Consider the following 19,991-nt stretch of genomic DNA (forward strand, 5'->3'; position numbering starts at 1 on the left):
CACTTTCCTAAGTTCTTATGACTTTATTTCAATTCTTCATAAGAAATGTTTGGAAAGTCAGTTAAATCACCCATTATTTCTTCACTGCATGCAGAGAAATACACAATTAAATATTTTAAAGTCTTTGAAACTTCTATTGTCATATTACAAATACATAATGAGAAGGTTTAGTAAGTTAATGTTACCAAAAGTTAAGTAAAAGAGAAAAAAAATTCATTCTTTATGTATAAGGGAATAATTATAGTTCGGGCACCTGTGTTAATAAAGTAATGTAGTGTTCTTTGCATTAATAAGATATGGCATATTGACCGAAACTCTTAAAGGTAGAATGCAAAAACCAAGCCATTAAGATCTGAAGAAATACTAACCTTAACTCTGCCGTTATTTGGACCTGTCAACAAAATTATCAGGATAGCAATTTTAGAGATAATATTCTAGGTATGGCCCTACAGTATTCCACTTGTATTTAATGAAAATGTGCTTTCTCAAACAATCAAATATTTGCCCTAAGTTCTACTTCAGGATGTTTGTATTTGTTCAACTAAAAACTTAAAGTCAAGCATTCAATTTCAATGGGACTTGAGACAAGCATACAGTTAGGGATTTGGAAATAGTTGTGTACCTAATGAAAATTAGGGAAATCATTTACTACTACATGAAAGTCAGTTTAAATGCTTTGTTCTCATTTTTTATTCCCATAAATGCATGTTTCTTAGAAGCATGGGATGGTATATGCAAGTTTTACTCATTAAATGTACCTTTACAGATAAATAGGTAATCTTTTCTCTCTGAAGATCATGTTACATGCTCTATGAAGGAAGTTCCTATGAAAAAGAAATCACCCAAATGGACCCCCTCAGTGTTACTCTCTTCCATATTCCCGGCCAAGTCAAAAGTATCAAACTACATACCTATGCATCCTCCGTGAAAACTAACCATTCAGGGTATCAAAGGAAGTACTGTGCCATAGACCAGAGCACAAGATTTTTGCATCTAACAGTCCTTTAATAAATGGTTGTTGAAATCTTATATAAAAATCTTCGCATTCCCACTATGTGACCAAAATGACTAGTTCCATTATTTAACATACTTAACCATAGATAAGAACAGCAGCTAAAGTCACTGCTATCCGGGATATTCATTTTTCCCTGAGTAGATTTCCAGGTCTACTTATCTGCCCACTAAAACCATGAGTTATCATCTAACAACCTGATGATTATGTTTAGTTCGTCTCTATATGCACCTTGGAAAATAATTCATTGTCTTATTTAAAAAAGATTAAAAAATTGTTTGAAGACAAAAAATACTACCAAGGAAAACAGCTCATTTGGAAGTATCTTTTTAATTTTTACCATTTAATACTTGATGCTTTATAGGTACAAATTCATTCTGAAGCGATGCTTGTGGAACTTTTCATTTAAAATCTCGACTGAATATTTGACATTAAAATTGTTCAGCTATGTTATACTTTCTCTTCTTTGTAAGAGAAAAACATTGCTTATTGACAAGCCACCCACAAAATTTTGTAAACTGAGAGATCATCTCCCAATTGTTTCAGTTTTTGTCAGATTTGGCTTATGAGTGCTCTAACTTTGTAGGTATATAGGAGGTAAAATATCTGTGTATAAAATATTATTCAAGCAAAAAAGGTCTTTAAGTTTATGCATTTCAATATACATGGATGTTCTTAAAAATATGAAATCAAAGTTTAAAGATTTGATCTATCAAAATGTGCTGATAAATGATAAGGGATAAATGCAAATTTGATGGTCAACACCAAAAGACCAAAAAAAAAAAAAAAAAGGTCCTCTACCATTGTTCATGTTTTATCTATTTTTTAAAAAACCGTAGAAGGAAAAATACCCTGGGAGGGGAATTGAAGCTTTACTGCAAAAGAAATGAATGCAAGAAATGGCACTTTAAGTAGTGAAGAGACGTGAAGCATTGCAACTTCATAGCCTGCTAAGGAGCAACAGCTGTACCTAATTTCAACTTGACGTGCTTCAGATCTCATATTCATATAGGTATTTAATGATCCAAACATAATGGTCCTATATAGAATAATTACTTATATGAAGGAGCAAACTTCATACGCATTCCTTTTTAAATGATCCTTCAAGAGAAAAACTGCACTGGCTCTTTGAACAATGAATAGTCTCTTTCACCAATCCAAATATTTGGGGCTAAAAAGCTTATCTTTTACGAGAAAATAATAATAGTGGTGAAGTTACTTCTTTTTGACAGACTCTTTTTGTTTCCCCCCTTCCCAGGAAAGCCAGTACAATGAAAAAAGGTAGAATGCCAGGCCAATTATTAAGTCATACTGGTAGATGGTTACAAGAAATATCAGAAACAAAAGGACATAAGGGACTTTAGAGTTGGTGTATTTCGAAAGCAGAGATTCGCTGCTTTCAGTTTGACCTTCCTGGGCGGGGAGACTAGCGGAAGTGGAGTTCTCAGATTGCTTGTCACCTGAAGAGCACAGTGATTGTCCAGAGGCTAATCCTTCATTTTCATGCCTTGCCTGTTCCACGTTCTCAATAGCTTCGCCGATGAAAGTCGTTGACCATAGAGATTTTTCTACACCGTGTTCTCCTTGTTGAAAAATCTGGCTTTTAAATCTTTCTCTGCTACTACCTGAGGTTTCTGTTCCTGAACTTTTAGAAACTTCTTCAGGTATAGAACCAAGATGAGGGTGCTTCTCAACACCCTGGATTTCACTTGTTGGATGACAATTATATTCTGATTTAGTAGAAATAGATTGGAGAGTCATGGTAGTAATTATATTTTCTACAGCAATTGCCTGTTCATGAGATGGCACCGAGGTTTTAGCATGCTGATTGGAAACGTGAGAGCCATTCTGAGAAGCTCTGTTAGTGTCTGAGTTTAAAGCAGAATGAATAAGAGCATCTCTATCTCGTTTCTTTAATTCTTGGCCCTGTTTATGATCTTTATTTTTTGGAAGTGTTTTTTCATCTTTTGGTAACATTCCCAAATGTAAATCCAGTTCTGATGCTGCTTTTTGATTGCCTGTAACGACTTGTAAGGATTCTTCTACAGATGCGAAATTTCCAATGCCACATTTCTTCCTGTCATGTGTCTTCCCAGGATTGTACATAGATATGGTTTCTTCTTTCTCCATTTCATCTACATGTACATTACAAATACCTAAGCGTGATTCCTTTTCAAAATCATTGTCATACATTACACCTCCTGTATCTCGTTGACAAAGGGTATAATGTGAATCATCATTTCCCCCTTCATGTGGATCAAACGCTGTTTCCTTTACCTCGATGGGCCTGTCACTTCGTGCTGTCTCTTGAGGTACCTTAGCAATTATTGCTTTTTCTCTAGCAGACATGCTTTCTAGAGCACTTTCTGATGTTGTCTTAATTATATAAGCTGTACCTGCTTCTGCTTTCTCAGTAACACCATGATCAGCTAGAGAAGACAGTTCACAGCTCACTGTTTCTTGGCAGGTAAACAATTCTTCCGTAGGAGTAGCTTTCAAACTCCTTGTATTATCTCTTTTTTCCCACATGTCTTCACAATCTGCTTGTTCTTTGATCTGTTCTGTCCTATTTGTCTTGCTTTCTCTTGCTTCTCTCTGACTTTCTAGAACATTCCAACTTTGTTTCTGTTGTGCATTCTTATTCTGATCTTCACGATTAATCCAATCTGATTTTTCTTCTTCAACTTGGAAAAGGCAATCATTCCTCAAAACATTTCCACTTCTTGGTGAACAAACTTGGCCACGCATCCCTCCTAAAGTAGTGCCTTCACTAGTCAAGAGATCACGTCCTGGAGTTGTTAACACAGCTTTTTCCCAACTTAGACTTATTTTTGGTGAATGAAACATATCTGCGCTGATTGCCTGGTTGGGAATTGTGGTGTCTTTACTCAGCTGAATGGTTAGGTCTCTGTTGCTAGCTGCCGCCCCTTCTGTACTGATTTCAGAGTGGCCCATCTTCCTTTCTTGGTCGTGTAAGATTGAATGAAAATTTTTGCTTTGTTTTACATTAATACCTAACTGTATTCTTTGCTCCTCCTCCTCAGTCTTACCATTGTCATAACCTTTCTTAGAAGACCCTTTTTCCATTGATTCTTCTGAGTGGAAATCTCTTCTTAAACATTCCCAATCTTTTATTTCAATTTTCTCAGCTCTTCCTTCATGTTTTTTATTAAAGTTGTCTGCAACTAGTTGATCTGAGGAGGGACAAGATATTTGCACTCTGCCTCTCCTTTTCGCGGGATTAGCATTATCATCCAGTACTTCTTTGCTGCCAAGATGTAATCGCACTAATTCATTACTGCTAGTATCTCCCAATGGTGGCTCGATTTCTCCTGTATCTGTAGTAATTTCCTCTGAAGGTTGATGTCTACACTTATTTTCTGAGGAATATTTTTCAATACAGTAAAAATCTCCCTTTAAGGGGCTTTCTGCTGATGAACTTGGAGACAAAGACCTTTTAAACAAGTCAGGGTGTACTTCACCATGGCTTTGCTTCTTCTCTAACCCCTCAGCTTTATTTGGAAAATTGACCGGATCTATTGCAAATGTATTCTTTTCATCTCTGGAAGCAGTACTTCTTATTAAGCATTGATTTATCTTCAGGGATAAAAAACAAAACAAAACAGATAATGATCAAATGATTTTAAATATACAGAATGAATTAGATAGATTTCATTAGTGGGGCTAGCAATTAACTCATAGATTCCCTTGATTCATTTCATTTGTGGATTTTGTATAAATTCTGAAAGCCGGATGTTTTGGGGGGATCCTTTTAGGCTCTGACTTGTGAATGAGATTAATAAGAAAAGGGACCAAAATTAATCACTCTCCTTCCAGCTTCCAAATATCACATTGTATTATTCAACTATTCTTGCTTGTCATTGCACTTTCTCCTCACTTAGGATATACACATTGATAGCTCCATGCTAATCAATTAGAGAGCAGCTTCCTGGGTGCCCCTTGCTGCATTTACACTTGCTGTAGGTGCCCCTATTACAGTTTCTCTTATTAATATGTTTTCTGCAAAGCCTCTGCAAACTATTAATAGCAAAACGTCACTCAAAGAAAAGTGAGGGAGTTAATGTCTCTGCAAATTCTGTTTTAATGACCCTCTGCCAACTGGTACTCAAATGTATTTGAGCTCTTCAGTGATGCCAACTGTCAGGATTTAACAGTGAGATGCCTGTGTTTTTTTTTTCCTCCTCATAACTGACATTTGCATGATCTCAATAATTATATGCAAATCTTACGTTTTCCCCTTCTTCTCACATAAGGCTCATGTTACTTGTCAACTGCACAGCTGTCTTGTAAGCCAATGCCTGTGGGTTCCACAGATTTGGTTGTATTTCCATCTATTATAGAGCTTCATTGTTTTATGCATTAACGTCAGCATGGAGCAAATTAGCATCTAAATTACAGCTCCCTGTTCATTTATTGGATGTACAATCTCAGTAACTTCTAAACAAACTTTTATATTTGAGCCTGCTCATTGTAATGAGGTGTATTGGTGAAGCATGTGATTTTTCAGGGCCCTTTCATTATATTCTGTGGTTTGAAAAAAAAAATGGCGATGTTAACTTTCAGCTGGTGAGAATTCTCACAATGGGTGACAACTTTGTAGTTTCTTAAAGTTGGAGCAAAGTAAATTGCATACTTTAGTGATGCAGCTTCCATATCACTATAGAAAAGGTGGAAAATGTGGGGAAAGAGATGAGCTCTATTTCTTTTCTGTTTCAGCACTGACACTTGAAGAGGCAAATGTCATTTTAATCTTGGATGATTATGAATCCATGTATCCTAATGATATGAGCTCCAACCAAATACAGTAAAGGATAAATTGCATTATGTGACTCATTTACTCCCATTTCTTCCTTTGTGATAAAAATGCTATCTAAACCATCCCCCCAAAATTCCAAATAGATTGAATGTTCACCAAGTGTGAAATTTATGATAACAAATTTAATACTAAATTGTACAGTACTGAATTTGTTTCCTGTTTAAAAAATATAGCACAGGCTATTTTCTCCTCATTTGATAATTTAATACTTCCTAATGATATAGAACTGTGAGATTCTCACAAAGATGGAAGTAAGTTTTTTTTAAAAATGCTGTTAAATGCAGGATTCAGACTTGAAAAGCTGGACAGACTCTAACCATCATCGAGTCCAACCCTCTCATTTTACAGACGAGTTTATGCTAAGTGTACACTTGTCACAAAGATTAGAAATGCACATCAGCATAGTGCTTCCTCTTCTATAATTCCTACAAACTATTACTCAGAGCCGCTGGTGAAGAGATAAGAAATGAATGTCATTAATTTACCACTGCAGAGACCAGAAGCAACATACTGAAATCAAAGTGCCTTGTTGATCAAGCTAGAGATGCAAGGACAAAATAGGCTGTGCTTTCACATTTGCAAATTATATTAGTTGAAACTATTGAAAGGCAGGCATTGCAGCATCTTTGAAGCATAAATGGATTCATCCTCTGTAATACCGTGGCAACCAGAACACTTACCATCATCTCTAATTCTTTTTCATTATGTTCATCATGTTCCCTGTTTACATCTTTTACATTTTGATTACTGGTTTCCAAGTCTTCCTTGTCCTCATGAGAACAAACAATTGCTGGGATATAGGTATCTGCAAAGTTAATAAAATAGTGTCTGTGTAAGATGGTTATCGTTGTAGGTTTTAACAAAAGACACAGATTTTGTTTAAAAATTAAATTAAAAAATCAAATAAAAAATATTACCTGTAATCTTTGAGTTCTCAAAGTTACTCTCATTTGATGTTGCTAATGATTCTTCTTTACTGTCAAATTTAAAACAGAATGTTATAAATGTTTTCTGAGACTACCTCTTCTAAGTATTTTTGTACAGGGGAAAATTCAAACAGATAACAAGTCAAATATTATATAACCTTTCATATTTTCTTGCATTACTTGGTATGCTTTTTAAATAAAATTAATCTCTTGGAATAATTCAGTAGTAATTCACTAGTAGTAGAAAAATTTTTAAATAATTTCTACAATGCCATATTTATAAATAAGATTGTGTTGTCTATATTTAAAACTTACATAACCAAAGCAAAAATATATGTAAATGCTGATTATTCCATCGTGCATGAATTTAATCTTTGCAAGTGAGAACATTTTTCTCTTGGCTTAAATGATAAAGTTTTATGAACTGACAGTCCTTTTGTGGTCGTGGAAATTGCTTTTTAATGTTCCAATTATTAATTTTTTTGTGTTGCATTTTATTCAAAATTCTTTCAGTTAGGTGGATATAACATTAACTCTCTCTCTCCAGGAAAGGAGATAAAAAAACAAACTAAAAACTGAAAGGCAGCTAAATTGATACTCAGTTCAAAGACTTTATGTCTGTATTGCCACAGGCTAATTTTACAACCAAGACTTCAGATTGCACATATGAAACCATGTATTTTCTTTCTTTAAAATGATTTGGGTTATACTTCCTTTATGATAATTTTCTGCATGGTGATTAAGGAAGACAAATACATTTTTCTTTCAAATGTACTCTATTTGTAGGTATATTTGTGGCATCGTTAGAATTTAGATTTGTCCATGACACTCAACAAACAGGTCAATGTATTGGAAATGATTGGGCCAGTGTTCACATTTTCTTGTATTGTCTCAGCTGAATTTTCTTATGATGACTTTTCTCAATGACCTTTTCTCTTTAATAAAATGCATCTAGAAAGTTGGCAATGGCTGATAAAGTTGTGTAATAGAGTCTACTCTTCATTGCATGGATAATGTTGCTCCAAATCCCAGGAAAGCCTATCTTTTTTCAATCATGAGAAAACTTCAAATTCTTCCATCTAGACTAAACAAGAAGGTATTTTTTGTATGTATTTATGTTTTGTATATATATTTTGTATATATTTATAAATTTATAAGTTTAATTTAACTGTACCAAAAATATTTGGTATTTTCCAGTGGGTCCATGAAGAAAATGTTTCTGCATAAATATAACATCACTGGAAAAATATAGTAGTTACATAATTGATACTGAACCTATAAATCTGTATTGTTTAATGAGGCCAATAATTATGCAAAGAATTGTTTTTGTGCCATCTAACTGCAAACTGATGGGTTTTTTTCCTTCTCCAAATACATGATATTTAGGTACTTAAAAATATATAAACCATCACACACCATTTAGTTGTTATTGCTCTCTCTTTATCTCCATAACAGTGTTGAAAATCTCATTTGTAGAGGGAAAAACAGCTATTTAAAGCCTTCTGTTTTTGACTAACCAAAATGCAATCAATGATTTTTCTAATTTAATTCTCTAAGATACTTCAATTTTTAAAAAATGATTGCATCAAAAGAAAATAAATCTGCTTTTATCTAATATGAGGGACAAAAAATTAGGTACTAAAATGTATATTATTATATTGGTGTCTTATAGAACATGTAAATACATAAAATGGGAGAGAAATCTTAGATTCAGGGATAAATACAAGAAAGAAAAGCTGAAATACATGAAATTTAAATATTATACCAAATATCTATGAAGAAAACTAATAGAAGATGTGTAAGACTCCTACAAGGAAAAGAATAAAGTTGTATCAAGAAATAAAAAACCTAGAAAAATTGAGATACATACCATGTTCATAGATAGGAAGAAGATATATTAAAGTATTAATTATCTCCCAAATTGATCTAAGATTCAGTCCAATTCTAATCAAAATTCCACAACAGTTTTTGGGGCACCTGGGTGGTTCAGTCTGCTAAGCATCTGCCTTCGGCTCAGGTCATGATCTTGGGGTCCTAGGAAGGAACCCTACATCAGGCTCCCTACTCATTGGGGGAGACTGCTTCTCCCTCTCCCTCTGCCTCTCCCCATGCTTTGGCTCTCTTGTTTGCTCTCTCTCAAATAAATAAATAAAATCTTTTGAAAATACACAACAGGTTTTTTTGTTTTTTGGGTTTTTTGTTTTGTTTTGTTTTTTACAAAATTTGAAAACACTATCTTAAAGAGAAGACTAAAGGACTGAAGATAGATGAAATATTTCTGAGAAGTTGCTTTGAGGAGAAACCTGTTCTACCTAATTTCAAGAAATCTTATGAAGTTTTAGTTACTTAAGACTGCTATGCTGGGGGCGCCTGGGTGGCTCAGTGGGTTAAGCCTCTGTTTTCGGCTCAGGTTATGATCCCAGGGTCCTGGGATCAAGCCCCACATCGGGCTCTCTGCTCAGTGAGGAGCCTGCTTCCTCCTCTCTCTCTGCCTGCCTCTCTAACTACTTGTGATCTCCGTCTTTCAAATAAATAATTAAAAAAAAAAAGACTGCTATGCTGATGCACATATCTAGAACTTGGGTATATGGTTACATAGCAGGTAATAAGAGATTGTTCAATAAATGGAGATAGGGAAAATGGCTGCTTCTACAGAAAAGATTAAATCAGCACAACATGTATTCAAAAATCAACTCCAGATGGAATAAGACCTGAAATGTCAAAAACCTTGAAATTCTTTTATTTTTTTTTAAGATTTATTTATGGGGCACCTGGGTGGCTCAGTGGGTTAAAACCTCTGTCTTCAGCTTAAGTCATGATCCCAGGGTTCTGGGATTGAGCCCCATATTGGGCTCTCTGCTCAGTGGGGAGCCTGCTTCCTCTTCTCTATCTGCCTGCCTCTCTGCCTACTTGTGATCTCTGTCTGTCAAATAAATAAATAAAATCTTTTTTTTAAAGATTTATTTATTTTTTCAGATATATACATGCATTTTAATTTTAATGTTTGTGGCCAATACTGTGCAAGACCAATGTTTACAGCCTTACATTAACTTCTCCAGCAGGACCCATATGTAGCAGAAGTGTTCATATTACTTTCATTTCTGCTTGTTAGACTAATAGTATCCTAAAATAATTTAGCCACCTGGAACCATACTTACACAAAATATAAAAAGAATCTAGATGATTTAATGTATTCTGTATTTCTGTAATTCTATATTAAAAAGTCATAAGAGAACTCACAATGTAATTTTTCCAAAACATAGCTTTTATTATAGCATACCCTAAATTAGATATACCTCTCTCTGTAAACATTGTGCATGTTCATGAAAAGCCTGGTTTCCTAAATAGGTATAATGAACAAATATAAGCAAAGTTGTTCAAGAAATTTACCCTTGAAACTTAAATTAACTATTACCATCTTTGAAAGTGAAAAATAACACAGAAATGTTCCACTATGGAATGTTGAAATATAAACAATTTGAATTTTAAAGTCATTTATTCTTTTGAAAATATATTCCTGTTTTAAACAACCAAAAAAATCTAAGATTCAAATTTGTCTCTATGAATAGGTTAAGCAATACACTAAATCATACTTACTTAGAAGCAACAAAAACTTTGGCAGTAATGCAACTAATGTCTAATGAACCCAGAAGTTCAGATAAAATTGGAAGTCTATGTATCCTCTATAACAAAACATTTCCTTCACTCAGAAAAAAAAAAATCTAGCATCTGATTTAAGTATATAAAGCCAAAATATTCTCTTTGCCAGTGCTCTGCTGAAATGTGAAATTTATACAACCAGTTTCATTAAATTGACCAGTAGAGGTTTATTTTTACTCCTGTATATTTCTGGTATCTATTTAACAGGTTTTACTTTGATGGAAAGCCATTTTGAGTCATGGGATTGTCATTAAGTTACACTTATCACTGACCTAATTATCAGAAGCATGGCTAGTATCAATTATTTATTTAGAGAGCACAAGCAGGAGGAGGGGCAGAGGAAAAGGGAGAGAAATCCTCAAGGAGACTCCACTCCACTCCCAGTGTGGGGCTCATTCTCACTATGGTAAGATCATGACCTGAACCCAAAATCAAGAGCCTGTCGCTCAACTGGCTGTGCCACCCAGGCACCCCAAAGCCTTGAAATTCTTAATAGAAAATATATGTGGGGCGCCTGGGTGGCTCAGTGGGTTAAAGCCTCTGGTCATGATAAGCTTAGGTCATGATCTCAAGGTCCTGGGATCGAGCCCCGCATCGGGCTCTCTGCTCAGCAAAGCCTACTTCCTCTTCTCTCTCTGCCTGCCTCTCTGCCTACTTGTGATCTCTGTCTGTCAAATACATAAATAAAATCTTAAAAAAAAAAAAGAAAATACATTTGAATATCTTACACACTCAGAGTTGGAAATGTTTTCTTAAATAAAAAGGGAAAAAAGTGACTATAAAAAAAAAGATTGTCAGTTTAACTATGTTGAAATTTAAAACTTGTTCATTAAAAGGCAGATTTATAAGAGAAAAATAAAAATTACAAACTAGGATAAAATGTATGTGTTACATAAAATCAACACAAAAAGGCATCAAGAATATATAAAGAACTCCTACAATTCAATAAGAAAGCCCAAACATTTTCATAGAATCAGGGGAGAGGGACAGACCTTTCACTGAAGAGAAACTACATATAGCCAGTAAGCACAGAAAGGGATAGGCAGTATTGTTAGAGAACAGAGAAATGTAAATCAAGACCGCAAGGTCTTAATATCCATTTAATTGATAAAAATTGATATCCATTTAATTGATAAAAATTGCTATCAAGTATACAAACTTGAAACAATCCAAATGCCCACCAACAGGAGAGAGACACAAAACTCTGGCATAACATTAAAAAGGAATATTATATAGCACTCAAAATCAATAAACCACAGAGACATACAACAATATGGGTAAATCTTAGTAATATAACATTAAATGAATAGTCCCAAAACATTAAAACATTACATCAGATTTTTTTATAAGCTAAAAACTACTAAAGTAATTTGAATATATATATAGATAGATCTATAGTTACCTATAGATCGATAGATTTATATAGATCTATCTATAGATCAATAGATATCTATCGCTCTATCTATAGATCTATATAGATCTATCTATATAGATATCTATCTCTATATTTATCTATTATCTATAGAGATAGATATCTATATAGATATATAGATATAGAGTTGCTCTCTGGCTTAGATTAGAGGATGACTTTAGATAAAATCCCACTCTGAAATTCAAAGTGCCAGTCATATGACCAATTATATCTAAAGAGTAAAATTAAAACAACTTTAGAAGAATTGAGGAAAAAAACAAAGCACTTGATGGTTGATGATAGGGCCCAGAACTATACACAGTTGTCATAGAAAGGAAAAGTACTATTGAATATTTCTAGTCTCCCTTTTAAGGGAGACTGAGCCCTTTTAAGCAAAGAAGTTTCATATTTATTTGTATTCCCAGTGGCTAACACAGCGCCTGACCCATACTAGTGGCATAACAAATGCTGTTGAGCAAATGCACAGCATCTTTTCTACTCTTACCTTCTCTTTACCTCTTTGTCTTATAATGCTGAAAGTTTCCCCTCTTCCAAAGCTCAGGACAATGTTTTTAATTATGACTTCAAATAATTAAACAACTTCCTAAAATCTTATACACTTAGAAATTAAAATGTCAAAAAGATACGCATTTTGTGGAGAAAGTTCCAACACATCTTAAATCATATAATATAGTCTTTTGTATTATTTAATCATAAGGGTCATTCATTCTTCTAGAATATATTTTGATCACCCACTCTCACAACTTAATAACAAACACTGGGAAATCAAAGATGAATAAACTATAATGTCTTAATCCCCTTCATTAAATTCCTTAATCCCCTTCACCTATTTAACACATCTCTAAGCCCACCTCCTCTCTGGGGACCACCAGTTTGTTTTTGAGTAGACTTTTTTCTTTCTTTTTTTTTCAATTTCTTTTCAGTGTTCCAGAATTCATTGTTTATGCCCCACACCCAGTGCTCCATGCAATACATGCCCTTCATAATACCCACCGCCATGCTCACCCACCCCTCACCCCCTTCCCTCTAAAAGCCTCAGTTTGTTTCTTAGAGTCCACAGTCTTTCATGGTTTGCCTCCCCCTCCAATTTAAAAGGGCTTAGCATGCTAAGCAGAGTGGGGCCGAATTCTTTATACACTTTTTAACCTCTGCAGGGGGTGGTGGGAAAAGTGAGTTCAGTGGGAGAGAGACATGGTCAGATCTCCATTTCAGAACCAATCTCTGGAGGTTCATCTAGGGACTTCTGTATGGAGAACCTGTATAGAAGACTACAGCATTTCAGGCACAAAAATGATGAGGTTTTGAGATGAATGGCAATGAGAAAAGAGGAGAGGAATCAAAGTTGAGTTACAACTGGTAATGTGGAAACAATATGATTTGTTGATAAAGTCCCTGTAGATAGATTTTTTAAATCACTTTCTCTGCCTGACCTTGGTTGCATTAATGAGATTTAGAAAACTATATTTTCACTCCTAAGACCTAAGCAAGGAAGAGTTAAATCTGACAGTTAACTGGGGCCCCTGTACTATAAGTCAGGAAGGTGTTGAGTTAATCTGCAGTGTGGTTTCTGATCTCTTGTGGACTGGGTGATCTACATCTCAGGTACCCATGAGAAGCACCTTCTTCCTTAATCTCACATGCTTGGGAAGGGAACCCACAAGTTATGCTTAGGTTCCTGGCTTTTAGTCTAGTCCTTCACTGGGGAAAAATAAAATGCCTTCCCATCCACGCTGTTCACCTCAGTCCATAATATTCTAAGTGGTTATTAGCCAGCCTGTAAGTAGTAGCCTACTAGTTTTGCTAGATTTGAGCATTCTATCTAGGTGAATTTTTGAGGAACTAAAGATCAAACTCATAAAATAACTTTAAGCATCTCTACTGTTCGGGACCCCTGCTACCTTGTCCCTCCCTTCTCCCGTGAACACTATAGCTCTTGATATAACAACAGTTCCCCAAATCCCCTTTCATATCAGAAGCACCAGATCTGATCCCTGTAAGTTTTAAATTAATAGACCTGCACATGGAGGTAAGGAATGGAGAATTATAGAGCTGAGAAACTCCCAAGATGATTTTGATGTGAGGCCAAATTTGTAAACCCCAATAAAGATGTGATGTATCTCAGTGGACTGAGTCTACCAGGTCAAGCTATGCACACTGCCCCTTCCCTCGATGATAGGCAGTGGGAAGAATCATTGCTCTGCTTTAGTTGGCACTCCTGGTCCCAAACCTGGTTACCCTATTCCATGTTAGTTTGCTATGACTTTATAACATGCTTTCCTGCTATTTAGAAAACACTTAAGAGTGGAGAGAAATTAAGGCTAATGCAGAGGCTTCTAGTTTGAGAATTTAAAAGAATGGAACTAGCATCACTTGAGATAGAGAATTCAGGAGGAGAAAAAAGGGTAAAGGAAAGCAATGAGTTTCATTGAGAAAATGTGTTAAGCTTAGAAAGCCTTTGAGCTTTTGACCAAATGGGAAGTGAAAATTAGGGTTTATTGAATCAAACAGCCCAGATTTTAATGTTTTTTCTCTCATAATATCATTGCACAAAGGCTTGCATCTTCTTTACAATTTAAATTTTCCCCCACTTCAAAGAAATGGGACATAACATTGAAATTTTATGTGATGGCCTCAAGTAGATAAAAAATATGTTTTGAGTATATAAAAAACTAATGGTTTCTAATCAATAATGATCTATAAGAAATATAATAGTAACTTAAAATACATGGTAATCAATATTAATTAATTCAGTTAGTCATCATTTAATAAATATTCAAATGCTTACAAATTTCCAAATTTTGTACTAGATCATCGCAATGAATAAGAGAGAGTTCCTGCTGTCAAAGGGCTCACAAACCACAAGGGAAGGCAGACAACTAAATAAAGGATTAACCCAGCAGTGTAGTAATTGTGTGCTCAGTGGGCAGTAGTATGGGGTATGAAAAGTGCCCAGGAGGTTTTGCCCTTTAATTTGAAAACTAAACAAGAAATAACACTTGTTAGGGAAGAGGGGAGCAGCAATTCTAAGCTTAAGGCATGTACAAATGCCTTATCGGTAAAAAAGCTATTCTAAACTTGTCAAGAAATTTAAGATACAATTCAAGAAGAATGAAAGATTGAAACCCAGGGTATTGATTGGTGGTCAGCCAGCTGAAGAGGCACAAACTTTAATGTGGTTCACTGACCTTCTATGTGAAAATAACCTGGCACTCATTATAAATGCTGCTCTGGAGGCCCAAAACCAGATCTGAATCAGCATATCTGGCGTGGGGAATAGGAATCTGCATTTTTTTAGTAGAAGTTCAAAAATGTTCACGTGTTTGAAGACATCTGATCTAAGTGTTCGTTCCTATCAGGGCTATAGGAAAACACTCTAAGAATCCAGGAAGATAATACAGGAAATGTCTCCTTATGTCTCTGAATTTTCAGCAATTCACATCCAATTATGTAAGGAGGACTGCAGTTCTATGCACAAAGGAAAATAATTGTGTATGCATCACATATACCCATAAAATAAATACATTAAAACATAGACCAATTTATGTGCCTTGGAGAATAAAATGATGAAACATTGATAAGGTAGGAATGAAATGTATTTGCAACCTAATAAGTTAACAGAAAAACAATAATTTGTGTTTCTGAGTCAGCAGTTAATCACTCAAAACTTGAGTCAGTTCTATAGACTCTCTACCTCTGAGCTTCATGTAACTTTAGAAAGTTTACAATACTTTTTATGCCAAACTCCTCCAATTCACAGGATCTCAGATCTATAAGAGGCCTCATACTTAGACAGTCCCAACCCATCATATTACAGAGACAGAAACTGAAGCCTAGTTAAACAATATGGCAGAAGTCACACACACACACACTAACTATTTTAGTAGTTAAACTAGAACTATATACAAGTTTCTTGGTTACCATGTCAATGTTGTTTCATAAAGGGTCAGTCCGGAGTGAAAAAGAGCAGGAAGACGGGGATGTAAATCTCATTCTTTCCTGTTATTTACCACTTACTAAGCCACTTTCTAGCCATGTGACCTCAGACGTGATAACCTCTGTATGCTTCAGGTTGCTCCAAAATATTGCCTTCTCCTTATACAAGAGCAATAATTTAGCATAGTTCTCAATACATGGAAGTGTTTAATAAGTTTATCATTATTATCACTATTGTTGTTATTATTGTTATTAGTGATGTGTGATAAACACACTCTACACTACCATGGTACCCAAGTACCATTCTTTTCCTTTCACTTTGAGTTATCCGTAGTTTTTGATGTTTACCTTGTATGCTCTTTTATCTTTAATTTACAAGCTACTTTCAAGGGTAAAATTTGCAGCCCATGATAGCATACTTGCTTAGTTCTTTTTACAGTGCCCTTCTCCGAAGACCATCCTCCAAAGAAAAATCACTAGATCTTTGGTAAAAGTAGCCTTTATTGAAAAATGTCCTCTCCAAATACAGTGTTTACGGGAATGTTAACCCACACTTTATTTATTCAGTGTCAAGATTTAGGCACCATGTTAATACTACTGTACTACTCCAGTTTCTGGGTATGTGGCACTTCTGCTTTTGGAGTTGATTTTAACACTGTTGAAATGTAGTTGTTTTCGTATAAGTAATGATATGGTTTTCCTAAGGTCTTAACAATGCCTTTGTGCTAAAAAGCTCATATGTCTCTTAAGTGGGTGAAACCTCTCAGAGACCTGGTCCACACAATCTGAGTCTGTTGTGATGGAATTACCCAGCCAGTCCGGGTAAATATCAAGATTGGGTTGTGGGCAGCAAAAGTGTAACTCTGTTTTACAAGGAATAAAAAAGTTGGCATAAAAAAGGATCATTTCCAAAGTGAGTCATGACTTGTATTGGTGTCTCCTTAACACTGCTGCAAGGTGTTCAGCATTGCTCAAAGAGAACCAAACTTGGAATTCTTGGGCACCACCTTTCACTCTGAAACAGCTAAAAAGTAAATAAAAGTTGAACTTCTCAAGCCTTTCAGCCTGTCCTCTTTGGTCTCATTCTGTTTCCTCTATCCTCCTGCTTCCTTAAAGAAAGAAAAGGAAAAAATGGAGAGCTTTTAAATTAGAAAAAATAGTACCTTTCTGCCATTTTTTTTAAGATACTTAAGAATACATTAGCTTTGGCATTGGCACTGACAAATGGCTACTTCTAGAAAGACTGAAAGGCTTTCCTAGAATAATAATTACATCTTGTATACTATTTATTTTCATAATTTTGTGGTGATATTTTCCTGAAAATTCACCTTTTATTATTCTTTTTTTTTTTTTAAGCCACTTCTGAATTAGAGGATGGAGGAAAACAAAAGCTTATACTCAACAAGAGGTAATGTTGATAATACTTTAACTACTGGAGCTTAACATCTGTTCCTTTGGTGTTACAATACCAGTAGTCTTCTCTTGATAAGGAGTAAAACCAAAAACAGATGCAAAATATTTGATCAAAAGACAGAGAATTAAAGAGATAAATTTCTAATTGTGAGCGGAAGTATCTAAGGAAAAAAATTTAAAGGCATGATGCAGAAGGAATTTAGGTTGAAAAGACAAATTATATTCAGTTCCTGATGATAAGGAAAGGACAATAAAATAAAGATGGCTCTGCATTATTAACAGGGATTGAAAGAAGCAAGAAATAATCTCAGAGAAAAAACAGCAACATTTTTAAATGGCTTTATAATCCCTTCAACACTGAATCTGGAGACTAATAACTAATATAGTAAGGAATATGGTTTTTTGGGCATCGCATTTCCTTATCTTCAAAGTGAAGGTTCTGGATTAGATTAAGGATATCAAATACAATACCCTCATGCTGGCCTCTCTCTCTAGCACCCAAGGCAAGCATGGATAACAGATCAAGGAATTTTCTTGCTGAGACCAGATTCAATTCTATGAAACTTCTCCACACAGCCAGGCGGCCACTACCCATCAACCCTTTTATTGCTCAAATTGGAACGAACTTGCTCTTCTTAGTTTTGCTATGAAATAACATGCCTTCCAGTTTTAGGGTTCTATATTTATATAAATAATAGGAGTATCTATGAATATAATTTGAAATGTTTAATTTGGAATTTTCTTAAACCATTTTTTAAAAAAATAAAATGCTAGAAAAATCAGTACAAATAGCTACTAAATTAAAATTTCAATACAGTCGAGAATAAACTCTTGGTTAAATCTTATGGTCAGCATTATCAGTTCAAACTGATAGAGGTCCTAGCTGCACAGTTTGTGAGCTGATCCTGCATTATTTGTAGTAAAGATTACAGAATCATTTGCTTCCAATTCATCTTACTTATGTTCAGGTAAAACTTTTCAAATAACAGAACATTACGCAAATCACAACTGGTTGGATAAACAAATGTATTGGATAATACCTATCATATAAGTTCATTTATTACTTATAAAATGTAATCATAAACTATGGCAAACCACAAGCCCCTTGAGTAAACTAGTGAACAGTTCAAGCATTCAAGGAACTAAGCATATGCCACATTAGGGACCAGATGGTTTTATTGAGTCATTTTCCTGTTTTCCACAAAGCTGAACTACTGCATTTCTAAAAATCTTTTCTGTTTCTCAATTAGAGCATTGCCCATTGCCTTGGTGCTTGATCTTGAAAACATACTGAAAACAATGGTTCTATGCCTTCTCAATAAAGGAAATTTCAATAACTGAAAAACATACCTTTGTTGAAGAATCCTTTGGTAAGTTTCTTTTCCAAAGTTTCTTCATTTCGTGACTTGGTTGCCTGCTAAGGATTGCCCATTCAAATCTGCCTTGCCATGTCAGAGTGCTGGATGCTATTTTTTCTTGCTCACCTCACCATATAGGAATCAGGACAAAAAAAAGACTACTTAGATTTAGTTCTGTGATTGAATCTGGGCAGCATGTGCCATTTTGTGGCAATGTGTATTTCCTAAAGAGGTACTACATTGTGAGCATCCAGTGAAGAATTAAGTATCCTCCTGGAGGTCCAAGTGTAAACCAAAAATTGTAGGTTGCTTTGGGAGGGGATATAATTATAAGCAGAATCCATTAATTTTAAGTGAAGAAGACTTCTAGGTAAACCTGGCTCAAGGGATACTCTACCACAATCTGTCAGTTCTATTCCATTGAGAGAGAAATGTGAATGTTTTTAAACAGCGAGTACTGCAAAAACTCAAGAATACATAACAGAAGGGTATTAGAAAAAGTTCTTAAACTTATTGGCCCCAAAGCCTTATTTTACTTGAATTCTTAAAGGAAGTAATTGTCACCCATAGAGTAGGTGGGTGACCAGAAACTAGTGATTGTTCAGCTGAGAGTCCTGCTACTTCAGAAGTCCGACATCCTAATTCTTCAGAGTTCCCCTGCAAAGTCGTTGCTAAGAGTTTCATACCATCTCCATCTTCCAAAAATTACCAGAGTATTGTCATGTGTATTTTTTCCCCCAGAATACTAAGTTGCAGGCATTCTTTTTTTCATAATGATGTTGATTTATCTGTGGTTGTGTAAAAAGTCACTATCACAGAGTTACAACTACTGAGCCAGCTAATTGCAATTACAGAAACTCTGATTAAACACATTTTCCTTGTGGAATCTACATGTAAATATTGCTAAGCTACTTGGTTTGTTAAATACTGAGATACTGAGCTTTGACATACAACCTCCTTAGCATTTGTGTTACATAATTGTTTTGAAACTGTTTTAAGAAAAAATAATTTAAAATGTAAATTGATATATCCAGTGTATTTTGGGGAGGCTTAGGAGGCAGAGGCAACACAAAGGAGCAAGAGACTTCCAGACTTTGAAATCAAATCATTCAAGAAGTGACCATCTCAGAAATAATGTTTGCCAAATGGAGGGTGACGGGTATGAGATCAGAGTACCAAATTGTAACTGCTTACCTGAGCATCTTTGCCCTCAATTGTTCCTCAAAATAGCAATGTTTACAACTGGCTGTTCGTTTGTTATTTTTTTTTTAATGGGGAACAAAGTGCTAGGAAACTTCTCCAACTTTTTCCCCCAGCTTCTACCCATTCCTGTCTCTTGACAAAGAATTTCAAGCATGTGTCGATACTCCTTCCTTCATCTAGAAAATAAATCAGGTGAGATGGTGTGTAATTCAGTAGA

General features: G+C 34.9%; 1 protein-coding gene and 1 long non-coding RNA gene across 2 annotated transcripts in view; one reads left to right on the plus strand and one right to left on the minus strand.

The window, feature by feature from the left end:
* Nucleotides 1-2,227: 2,227 nt before the first annotated feature.
* The window catches only part of PPP1R3A (protein phosphatase 1 regulatory subunit 3A), a 38,901-nt gene continuing 21,137 nt past the window's right edge, over nucleotides 2,228-19,991 (minus strand). Inside the window, exons 2-4 of the mRNA XM_044244582.1 lie at nucleotides 6,767-6,825; nucleotides 6,530-6,654; nucleotides 2,228-4,609 (exon numbers count right to left, since the gene is read on the minus strand). Of these exons, the coding sequence (XP_044100517.1) occupies nucleotides 2,228-4,609; nucleotides 6,530-6,654; nucleotides 6,767-6,825 (2,566 nt within the window). The remainder of the gene's footprint in view (nucleotides 4,610-6,529; nucleotides 6,655-6,766; nucleotides 6,826-19,991) is intronic.
* LOC122904102 overlaps nucleotides 17,154-19,991 on the plus strand; it is a 50,526-nt gene continuing 47,688 nt past the window's right edge. Inside the window, exons 1-2 of the long non-coding RNA XR_006384153.1 lie at nucleotides 17,154-17,208; nucleotides 18,464-18,583. This is a non-coding gene — a long non-coding RNA (uncharacterized LOC122904102). The remainder of the gene's footprint in view (nucleotides 17,209-18,463; nucleotides 18,584-19,991) is intronic.

This window comes from Neovison vison, chromosome 4, assembly GCF_020171115.1.
Source record: "Neovison vison isolate M4711 chromosome 4, ASM_NN_V1, whole genome shotgun sequence".
NCBI lineage: Eukaryota > Metazoa > Chordata > Mammalia > Carnivora > Mustelidae > Neogale > Neogale vison.